The following is a 12,070-nucleotide window of genomic DNA, read 5'->3' as shown; positions in this document are numbered from 1 at the left end:
TACACTACTTCATACCTGTTAATCTGTGAAGCTCCTCATTGGAGGCTCTGTGTTTAGCTCACACATGTATAAACCAGCATCTTAATAGATAACTAGCGCCTACACATCGCCAGGCATTGCCCGGGCCTTCCTTTCAGCAGCTACGTGCCATATTGATTGAACTCAATGCCTACAATAGTTCATACCTGTTAATCTGTGGAAGCTTCTGACTGGCGGCTCTGTGTTCAGCTCGCACATGTATAAGCCAGCATCTAAATAGATAACTAGCGCCTACACATTGCCAGACATTGTCGCTTGGCGATGCCTGGGCCTTCCTTTCAGCAGCTATATGCCATATATTAATTGAACCTAAGGCCTACATTAGTTCATACCTGTTAATCTGTGGAAGCTTCTAACCAGCGGCTCTGTGTTTAGCTCGCACATGTATAAGCCAGCATCTTAATAGATAACTAGCGCCTACACATCGCCAGGCATTATCGTTTGACGATGCCCGGGCCTTCCTTTCAGCAGCTACGTGCCATATTTATAGAACCTATGGCCTACACTACTTCATACCTGTTAATCTGTGGAAGCTTCTAACCGGCGGTTCTGTGTTTAGCTCGCACATGTATAAGCCAGCGTCGGATGCCTTCACCGACTTGATGAATAGCGCCCACACGTCGCCACCCTTGGCGATGGGCCTTGTTACAGTCTTCCAGCAGCTACGTGTCATGTTTATAGGACCCATGGCCCACACTAGTTCATACCTGTTAATCTGTGGAAGCTTCTAACCGGCGGCTCTGTGTTTAGCTCGCACATGTATAAGCCAGTGTCGGGTGCCTTCATCGACTTGATGACTAGCGCCCACACGTCACCACCTTTGGCGATGGGCCTTGTTACAGTCTTCCAGCAGCTACGTGTCATGTTTATAGGACCCATGGCCCACACTAGTTCATACCTGTTAATCTGTGGAAGCTTCTGACCGGCGGCTCTGTGTTCAGCTCGCACATGTATAAGCCAGCGTCGGATGCCTTCACCGACTTGATGACTAGCGCCCACACGTCACCACCTTTGGCGATGGGCCTTGTTACAGTCTTCCAGCAGCTACGTGTCATGTTTATAGGACCCATGGCCCACACTAGTTCATACCTGTTAATCTGTGGAAGCTTCTGACCGGCGGCTCTGTGTTCAGCTCGCACATGTATAAGCCAGCGTCGGATGCCTTCACCGACTTGATGACTAGCGCCCACACGTCACCACCTTTGGCGATGCCCGGGCCTTGTAATGGCTCTTCAGCTGTTGAATAAAAAATAACGTTTTTTTAAAGGGGCAAACTGGCAGATGTACCTATCGCCAGTTGCATGCATATGTTTTCGTCTAGTCAGACCATTAATTGAGGTTCTCGCGTTTGTACAAAAAGAATAGTTTAGTTTAAAAATCACTAATATTTAATGCTTATACTAATGCAGTTTAATTTTATATGGTAATATTGTACAATAACTAAATACAAATATAAGAAATACCATTTGTAATGAAAGAAAAACAAAATACGATTTGGTATTTTTTAATTGACGTGTAGGAATATTAAGGGCTATTACTAGGGAAAACAACACGGCTCTGCCAATGTACTGATAATTTTGTTTCGAGACTATGTATGCAGCAGTGCTGTAGGAGAAAGAAATGACATTATGACTTGGACAACGTTTTTTGGTTCGGCCAATTCAATTTTTTTCGTACCTTCTTCAAATTCTTAGAAAGCTAGATTACTTACAGTCATCGTGTAGTACGCGGACTCTGTCATCCCTAGTAACTCTAACCCCGCCAGCGGTCAATAACTGGCGGTCGCTCGCTCTCCTCCACAGCACTGGCTTGCCCTTAGCACCCAGTACTACGCAAGTCAGTAAGGCATCTTCTCCGCTCCTGACCGCGACGCCGCCAGATGGCGCCCGCATCCAGGCCTCTTTGGGTTCTTCTTCTTGTGAACTGCCAGTGGATGTGCTGGCACTTTCTACTGACTCGCCCTTCAGTTCTGTGGAAGAAGAAAAGAATTTATAATAAAAAAAATGATATTAGCTTATTTAATTTATTAGGTACAGTTTGCCAAGTCAGTCCGAAAAGTTCCGTTCCGTCAGAAAAGGCGGCAAATTTAAAAAATGTAGGTGCAAAGGGTTGTGCTCCCATAGAAAATTTAAATTTCGCGCCTACATACAAAGTGGGTTTTCCAGAGATCAGTGACCTTGTTGTTAATATTTTGAGTGTAAAATGAAAATGCCCAAAAATAAAAGCAGTCTTATTCACCTTATAAACCATTTAGCTTAATATCAAATCAAAATTAAATTAAACACAATATATTTTAGAGATAAGTACTGCCAATTGGCTGGTAACGGCATAACATTGTAATAAATTAAATAAAGTTACAACTGTCTAAGCCTTGACAATAGAGCCAGAATGTTTTACAGAAAAATCTTAACAGCGCTAAGTAGGTTTTTTCACGCACGTTACAGCGGCATCTAGCGGGTAATTCGACAAATAAAATTAATCCATTGCAAATAAAAATAGGAATTTAATCTTAAAAAGTGCGACTTAAAACATAAAGAGGTCGACTAACAGCAACAACATCTCCTAACAGTCACTTTATATTGACTATGTTGCAAAAATATCATTCCACCGTTCTGAATCTATGAATAATACGGTTCTAAAGGCATGAAGTATCCTTGTGAATACACAAGTAGTAGTACTTAAAGAGCACAATTCCCTCGATTTTATAAGAGCTTTAAGACCCATTAAACATGAGCAAACTTGGAGGCCGATTCAAAATTAATGATCTGATATAGTGTTGATCTTGACATCGCAGTGCATTTCACATGCGTACGTACGAACGAGCCTAATGCCGAATGTTATGCCGAATGCGTCCACGCTAGTGACGCTCGGAATATGCATTCTGTGGCCGAGACATATGGCGACCAATATAAATACTAATTTAATACTACTCAAAGCTTGTCTGGGTATAGAACTGTTAACACTTCTAACAGAAAATATCTCCGAAACTAAAAATAATTACACGGTCATATCAAAACAAGATCCAAACTTTAACGAATCGCTAAATCAGAATAGGCGTATTGGCCTAAATAAACTGGTCAACTATTATAAGTTCGAATGGCCGACAGAGGTTTAAAAGGCCATTCGAAGGCAGGGAGCGGTGGATAAAAACCCCATCTTACCCTCGGGGGCTTCTGTGGGAATATAAATGTCAAAAAGCAAGTTATAGGGTTGGGTGTCAGTGTGTATTGATTGACGTGTAGTGGCGCAGAATAGGGCACAGTGGCGCTCTCTTGTGTCAGAGGCCAAGATCCTTTATGGGTTACTGAGCCAGTGAGCCAATATGTGTATTGATTTGGATGGGTTTAGAGATTTCGTGAAAGGATTAGTTTGCTTTGGGGTTGGAATTATTTTTTGGAAGGGTGAATTTATAGTCGGTCGCAAGAGCGGACTTATAGCCAAAGGATAGGAAATGAATGTCGGTGGTCGCAACAGGTCGACCTACTATGCGTACGCGTTTTCACTAAATCGGTATTTAACGGTATAATATACATACAGCTTAGCAAAAAAGAGGAGAAATTAAAAAGTGGCAACACTGTAGTGTCGTCCCTTTCAAACCAATAAATATAATAAAACGAGACGACACTACAGTGTCGATACTTTTTAATTTCTACTCTTTTTTGCCAAGCTGTATATACCTATTAATATCAATGAACCTATTTGTTAGGGGATACGCATGATTAGTTGTGCACCAAACATAACGTAACGTAACGTTTGATCTTACTTCCCGTAAATGTTTGTACCCCGGGCTCATAGTTATATATGAAAATCGATTCTTAAGGAGTAAACTCCAATACCTTCCAAAAACCCGTTCGAAATCCTAAAACGCGTAAAATCGCTACCCGCTGCAACAGGACCGCACCCAACCTCATCCGAATTCCTCAGCCTCGCCCGCTGGATGAAGAAATCAACGCAAATTGACCGCCACCGGCCCAATTTTCCACATATTTCTCCACGAATCCATCTGTATGATAACAAGTGGCCTTAAGGGCATTTTCACATTATCTGGCGGCCTAGCCAAGGTGACAATCGCTTGCTCTTCGCCATCGATTCACTACGTGTCTCTCTATCACTTCTTCCTTATTAGTGTGACAGTTATTGCGTTTCGTTCGCTACGGAGCGTTAGCGATTGCCATGTCCAGATATAGGATGTTAGATGACCCATGGAGAACAGCTGCTCGAGAAAGTACCTATGTAATGACGTAAAGTTTTTTTTTGTATTGTTGCTTTATTTTTAACAATAGATAGAAGATAGAATACTATTGACACACCTCATTAAAAGATACAGCTTGAAAAGCAATTGATATAGAGGCGGTCAGGCGGTCTAACGCTAAAGAGCGATGTCTTCCAGACAACCTTCGGGTAGTTATTAATGTTAATTAGATGGATAAAACGCCTACAATCTTTTTGCTTTGTCCTAAAGCTTACTGGTATAGAATACCTCATGCAAATTTTGTGCATTAAGTGTTTCTTTTGTACTATAAAGCGTAAATAAATAAATATAAAAAGGCACTTTTTAAATTTTACTTCTTTGTGTTCAAAATAATTCGGACAATGTGAAAACGTTCTAAGAGAAGTCGTTTCCCCTTAAAGTATTTTAAGAGAAAATACGGAGAAAACGTGTTAACGAAGAGAATGTTTTGTGCTCTTATATATGGAAATCGTTCAGGTTTATGTTAATTCATGGTTTGTTGTATTAGCATACGGGTTCATTTGAATGGAGGAAGTGGAAACATATTTCCTACTTAGCAGTTGTTTTGCAGTTCTTGCGGCGGATCCTAGATGGCGTTATTAGCTGTCTTAAAACTTCTATTTCAAATAATTGATCAGAAATTACGATTGTAATCATATTGGTAATAATATACTGAAAAAAATTACTAAATAGAAAACAGATGCATAAAAACATGACACGAGACGCTACGCATAACGTGGTCCGCAACAGAAGCGATGTGACAGCTTGCCTATAATTATAGTCATTACAACTGGTGCGTGCACACGTCTATTTAATACCGTAACGAACAAGAGCGCTGAAGGCCTACCGCGAACCACGTTCGACGTGTTGCCTCTGTCGCACTTGTAAAGTCGTACTTAAGTGTGACAAGGAGGCAACACGTCAAAAGTGGTTCACAATAGGCTCTCTGCATTACGCAGATGAAACAACGCAAATCGAATGGAATGGTAGAAAATTTTGTAGGTAACTGACAGTAAGACTAGACTGTTACCGATTAATCTACAAAGACATACTGCTAAACCAGATTCGCTTTGAACGCCACACATTTACAGAGCTCAGTGAGTTCTGATTCCTTTCAAGCTTAGCATTCACAAACACACAAACATGTACTTTAATCCTAGAGTATAAGGTTTACTATTGAATGACTTCTCAAAATGCATGTACGTTAGCCTAGTGGAAGTCCAAAGCCGACATTTCAGCACTCGATACGGACTAGTATGGCGATTATATCGTATGTTCCAGTGTCTGGATACCAAACGAGCGTGTAATTGAGATGCGAGCTAGCTGTCATTATCAGATTTAGGGTTGAACACAGATCAATGAATAGATGGTGCATGTTAGGTAATTTATGTTTACATTCGGATCTAAAATGGCAGCTTTTATAGTATGTGATTCTGATTAGTGACCTTCAATGTGTCAAAGAGAATTTTCAAAACTCTCTTTGGCACTATCACTGACTGTACTTTTCTTTCCACAGGTAACCAATACTCATCAAGACGATTATAACAACTCCAATCACAATTAGTTTGTGTTGTTTTATCCAGAGTTATACTATATGTAGACAGAGTTCCCATGGTCACCTCTTGGCCTTAAAAGGAAGGGGAGGTAGGGGAGTCAAAAATTTACTTCCAAAAAAACAGCTTGTTAAAACGACAGTTGTAAATGAAAAGGCTTCCATTGTTCTATTTACCTTTACTGTAGTCTTATTACTGGGTCCATATTGGGTCGCATGGTTATTGATTTTCCTAATGTAATGTTACGCATAAAACTCATTTCGCATAATTTTCAAATATTAACATTTCTGAAAAATTATAACACAAACCTAACCTAACCTACCCTATTCTACACAACCTATGCAAAATATTTTCGAAAATACTTTCTGTTTCAGCTGGAGAAAAAATATGCGTAAAGAGATTTATGCGTAACATACATTATGACAATCAATTATTATGCGATGAGATAGGATCCCCTTAATACTTCATTAAATATTTTCTAAAACTAACAAAATTGTAAGATAACTCCAATGAATCTCATTTAATTTGTAGTCTGAAGCAAATTTTTCAGACTTTCGCTTCCCACCTCAGTGGTTTAATAAACAAAACTTCCGCGGTCAGTTTGTAAGTAACCCCTAACTTAGATGCGGAAGAAAATACTTTTTGTTTCGCCCCGACTTTGTAAAACTGCCGCATTGTTAGGAATAATAAAGGTGGTATTGAAACCACTGGCTTATTTATTTACGGACAACTTGAGGTGAATTGAAAAAGAATGTAGAATTTAATGGAGGATGGGGGTCATAGCACGTGGCAATCGATATTAACTGTAGCAATGCAGTTCAGTAGTGAAAAATATTCGATAAGAAGTCTTAACCAATGTTTTATTAAAACTTTTAAATGGCGCAGTCAGTAGGATCTGTGGATGACGGCGTCTGATCGTAAAATCAGGCAAATCATAAAAATACCTAGGCATATCGTGAAACGTTAAAATCATTGTCTCGTTACCTGAGTCGGAAGAGTCCCGGCTACGGCTTTTTCGCGGGGTTTTCCGGACAGTTTGCCCTTCGGGCATCTAAAGCTATCTAGCGAACCTATCCTACCTATCTATTGGTTTAATGTGACTATCGTTTACGATCGGCCTGATTTTATGATCACACGATAACAGTGCCTCTTAATCCAATCTTACATTATTTCGCCCTAGCAGGGTCTATAATGTTATTATAATAATATGTAAACACCTCGTAATACCATGGTTAGCATTCAATAAATGAGGATATAATACATTGTAAATAATTATTGTTTAACAATTTGATTAAATACATTACATAGGTGCCTCATAGTATATGTTACAAATGCGTACATGGGATAATTCTCGATGAGTTTTCTAGGTGCATTCGCATACGTTTTAATGTTCGTGATGCATTACAAAATGTTCCAGAAAATTAAAGCATGGAAACATGGCGCAATAAATAACAAAATTTCACACATCAAAACCTCATTCTCATCTGAAAATAACACACTCTCTGAAGCTTCATACATTAAAAGGCTGATGAAACGCGAAAAGCTACAATCCAATTTGGTGAATCTAGGTCATATAATTAATATTCTTTGGATATCCAAAAATAATTTGGAGACGTGTTTTCCTATTTATGAAACACGAAAACAACTTTATTTCAAAAAATCACACACGAATTTAAAAAAAATATTTTTTTAAAGGATAGGTATCTTATTTTGAAACCAGCGTAGAAATCTTTTTCTACTTTCAATACATGCTACATATTTTGATTTATATCTAGTAAACATATTTACATAAAACTGGAACGTGACTTTTGCCGGCAGAATTTAATGAAATTTTTGATTGAATATTCTCCCCAGATTTTAGAAGCGCTGTGCTTTGAAATAACTAACTTTATTTATTTAATAAAACGCCATAGTGAAATGAGAATAAAAAGCTTCAAGTAAATTTCGTCATAGTTCTACGAAAACAACCATTATTTTATCAAAACCGGGTGGTTTTTGATAATTTGTTACGTGTTTATTTTGAGTTATAGTCGTGTGTCGACTTGTGTGTATAGATGGCAGTAAATTTACAATGACTACAACATTAACTATGACAGGACCCCTCTATACTATCTATTCTTTTTGGCTCTACTGATGGCATTACTTAATTGACTATAAAGATGTAAAATAAAATCCAGCTTATATCTGCGTTGAAAATGTATACTCTTATAAAAATATTAAAATCCCATTTAAATAAAATGCAATGCAGAATTTGTCCTTGCAACCATAAAGTTAATATTCAAGTCGAAAGGAAAATGAAACGAATATCAGAAAGCGGGGAGCTCAATCAAGTGTGTAAGATAAAAACTCATTGGATTCATTACAAATAAATATATATTCATTTCGGTGCGGTAGTGATCCTGATGTTTATTTTTAGACTTTTGACTTTGGGATCGATTCGTATTTTGAAATAGACATCTATTAGATATCTTTTAGACATCACCAAGATACGATAACGATATGTTTAAGATCTAACCTGTCAAATTTGGCATTTGCGCGATTCTGGAGATACTCTTGAACGATTTCCACAGGATATGACTTAGAGATCCAATTCAAATCTAATAGATATCTTACTCTATCTAACGTAAAAGTGACATTAGTTGCCCGAATTGCGCTGCAAAAGAGAACTAGTTGATATCTAAACTATAACGTATCTAGAATGGATCTAGTACGTATCGTCTCTTGTGAATATCTTGAAGTTCGAATACGGCAGTTTGTGTGGGCCTGACAGTGTTTGCATAGTAGATAGTTTTGCGAATGTAGGGAAATATGTAGTTTTAGTTTTACCGACTTCCATGAAGCGGATTATTGTTTTTAATATATATAAAGGTAAAAAAAAATTTGCGATAGACTCGCTTCGGTATAAATATGAGAAAATTATTTTATATGTACCTAATATGATTATGACCCTACACTTATTACCGTGTAACTTCATAATTTCATAAAGAAAAATTTTGATCATTATACTTAAGGTAATGTACGGTCGAAAGTATTAATTTATGACCCATTTCGCATCTTGTCACAGTGACAATCAATATGAAAGTCTTTGAGACCTCATACTAAAATTATCACAGTGACAAGGTACAAAATGGGTCATAAATTCCCCCCCCCCCTCCTCCTTAATCTTCCCCCTTAGTATTAAAAATGCCCCAAACAAGTTCGCTTTTAAGAAATCGGTACATGCTTTCTTTGCTGGAAGAATGAAGGATTCCTAGTTTTAGTCATATAATTTATATATTTTATTGTATATATTTAATGTTAGGTATATATATTTAGGTATATTATATGTATCGTGTATATTTTGATGTACTTGCATATGTATGTTAATTTTTTTTTTAATTGGCGTTGCGCTTTATATTAAATTTTGTTAGTAGTAGTAGCAGTTGCACCGCCCACAATCTCTCTGCTTTGCCTTAAGGTTGAGAATGCTTTTGGCATTAAGTCCTCCTTTTGTACGATAAGTTTTTCTTTTGTGCAATAAAGTTTAAATAAATAAATACTTTCGACTGCACCTAATAAAGTTGAAGCATATAACTGAAAGTGTGTACATGTGTTTTATTCATGGTTATGTTTCTACTGATTGGCTTGATCAGAAGAAAATCACGTGAACTGAAAGAAATAAAGGGCCGACGTTTCAAGACCTTTTCTTTTCAGGACTCAAATAGCAAGGAAATAAATAAAAACTGGCCAAAAGCATGTCGTGCCATGCTCATACTTTCATGCAAGGACTTAATTTGCAATGTTTTACGGGTTAATATTTTCTTCATGTGGTCAAAAATTTTGTGAATTTAAAAGTGGAAAAATTACTGTCTTGAGACTCAAACTCACGGCCTCTGAATACGCTACAAGTCTACCGGCCTGATTCGAACTTTAAGATACGTCAGTTAATAGATCTAGAAAAGATATGGATTAGATATGCCACTGTCAAATGTGACGTTTCTTCAAACAATAACGTCAATTTTGACACTGACACATCTAATCCATATCGTTTCTAGATCTATTAATTGAGGTTCGAATCAGGCAGTACGTCTACGCGGTCACGATAGATGTCGCTAGGGTCCCCTTGACAGTGGAAAGATTTGCTGGCTATGGATGAGGTCTTGGTGGCTCGGCAGACCGCTGGAGTATCAATTCAGAGGCCGTGAGTTCAAGTATCACCCAGTACAGTAATTTTTCCACTTTTAAATTTATTCTAAGCTTAATAGCATCATTCTCATCATTTGTTAATTTTTTTTTTGTGTTTCACTCGGTAGCAAAGTTTGTTTAACCTTTGAGCCTTGAAACTCTCGTAACGCTCAAGATCCCACTTTTCAACCCTTCATCTTGCTCGGGTATCAATTTCAGCACGAGGAGTAAAACAACAAGTTTGCTCTCTTGTAAAAAAATATTGTTTCGTAGCATCTGTGTGTATCGCGCGTAAGTGGTGTCATCTCATTTCATACTGGCGTTCTCAGCGCCACTTGTGCTGTGAAAGGATATCCTCCACTTTTTAATCCATTTTCAGAGTTCCGTAGGGTGTTCGTGGAAACGCTCGGGTTGTAGAAAAGGCTAGCTGCTGCTAATATCGAAAGAATTTCCTTACAAAGGAATAATTCGATTGAAACTTAGAGAATGGATTCCGGTATAAAACGTATCCTTTATGTTACAATCTATCTAGATGTTAGGTGTGAGAATTTAATCTAAACCTTAAATCAAGAGTTTTGAATACCTATTATATTATTGACGACCAGTCTAGCCTAGTGGGTAGTGACCCTGCCTATGAAGCCAATGGTCCTGGGTTCGAATCCCGGTAAGGGCATTTATTTGTGTGATGAACACCGATATTTGTTCCTTAGTCATGGATGTTTTCTAAGTATTTGTGTATATCGTTGTCTGAGTACCCACAACACAAGCTTTCTTGAGCTTACAGTAGAACTTAGTCAATTTGTGGAAGAATGTCCCTATAATATTTATTTTTACTTTTTTTTAATTTATTTATATGAAGATTTTAAAGGATTGGTGAGACCAGACCAAGATATATTAAAGTTTAGGAAAGCAAAATTGTGTGAAACGCACATGACGACGTTAAACCCCAGTGTGATAAATCCTTAAAAAGTTCAGATGAAAAAAAAGTTGAACCCCCCCTTAATCCAATCCATCACTTAACACCCTTCGATTCCTTCAATCCCTTTAATATAAGAACCCCTAAAGTCTTCAAGTCAAATTGTTTTCACTCGAAGCCCTTCAAGTGTTAAACTCGAGTCACCACAAATTGTGTGAGAAGTATTCAGACTTCTTCAAGGATCAGTCGCTTGGGACACGGATTAAATCATACTAGAGTAGATATGCCACTCTTGTTTTTAGTTGCAGCACAGAATAAATAATAGTACTAGGTACAGAAGACTCACTCTCTAACAAAACGCGTCTGTCACAATCAGCACAGATATGGCCGCTTATGGCAAACCCCAAAATTGGGGTCGAACGGATGGACTTTTAGCTACCTGTAGCAAAGCGACGAAATCGCGGAGTGAGCAACGCCTGGTTGCAGCCTAAAAGCCTGGTTTTTTCATTGGCTGAGTATCAGTCCCTGTAAATTACTTTGTTGGCGTTGCCGCATTGATGTCACGACCATGATGTGCAAACTTGCGTGATGACATATTATCAAGGAAGCTGCAATCTCCATTCGAATGTCACCTTAAAATAAAAGCTGTTTATTATTATTATCCAAATTTTGCAAATTTTGAGTGTGTGCGTAAAATTGACGTCGCCATGGCTATGCGTATATTATATTTGCAGGATACAATTCTTGGGTTCACGTTGTTCAGTTATACTCGTAAACTTCGATTATACTTAGTGCATAGTTACAATTTGATTAATAATGAATATCAGTGTTATTACCTATGTAAATAAATAACTCTTGTCTAACGACATATTACTTTGAATCGCATCAACCTGGTATATATATCAATATTATATGAACGGCCACCGACAGTGGCGTGTCTTATTATTTAAGATAACGAGAATTATATGTGTATAATTGTAAGTTTTAATCACCTCTGCACCTCTAGCACATCTTGCATCCGCGACTTAGACCGCGACTCGAGTCGCCATTCCCGCGGCTGTCAAATCTGTCGATTTCCGTAGCATAACTTGTACCCGCGACTGCAACAGCCGCGTAGAGAACTCAAAGTCGCGGCGCGACTCGTCAGTGTTACCCGGCGAAATCAAA

At 38.1% G+C, this 12,070-nt stretch overlaps 2 protein-coding genes across 2 annotated transcripts in view; one reads left to right on the top strand and one right to left on the bottom strand.

Annotated features, from left to right (window-relative positions):
- Positions 1 to 12,070, bottom strand: part of LOC134672806 (Ig-like and fibronectin type-III domain-containing protein 1) — a 111,462-nt gene that overhangs the window by 46,066 nt on the left and 53,326 nt on the right. The window contains exons 3-4 of the mRNA XM_063530766.1: positions 1,751 to 2,008; positions 1,129 to 1,275 (exon numbers count right to left, since the gene is read on the bottom strand). Of these exons, the coding sequence (XP_063386836.1) occupies positions 1,129 to 1,275; positions 1,751 to 2,008 (405 nt within the window). The remainder of the gene's footprint in view (positions 1 to 1,128; positions 1,276 to 1,750; positions 2,009 to 12,070) is intronic.
- LOC134672787 (tRNA (adenine(58)-N(1))-methyltransferase non-catalytic subunit TRM6) overlaps positions 1 to 12,070 on the top strand; it is a 193,673-nt gene that overhangs the window by 142,960 nt on the left and 38,643 nt on the right. The gene's annotated exons all lie outside the window — the stretch shown is intronic.

The sequence above is a fragment of the Cydia fagiglandana genome, chromosome 17 (genome assembly GCF_963556715.1).
Source record: "Cydia fagiglandana chromosome 17, ilCydFagi1.1, whole genome shotgun sequence".
Lineage (NCBI taxonomy): Eukaryota > Metazoa > Arthropoda > Insecta > Lepidoptera > Tortricidae > Cydia > Cydia fagiglandana.
The sequence above is the reverse complement of the archived record's forward strand: the minus strand, read 5'-3'. Positions and strand labels throughout refer to the sequence as shown.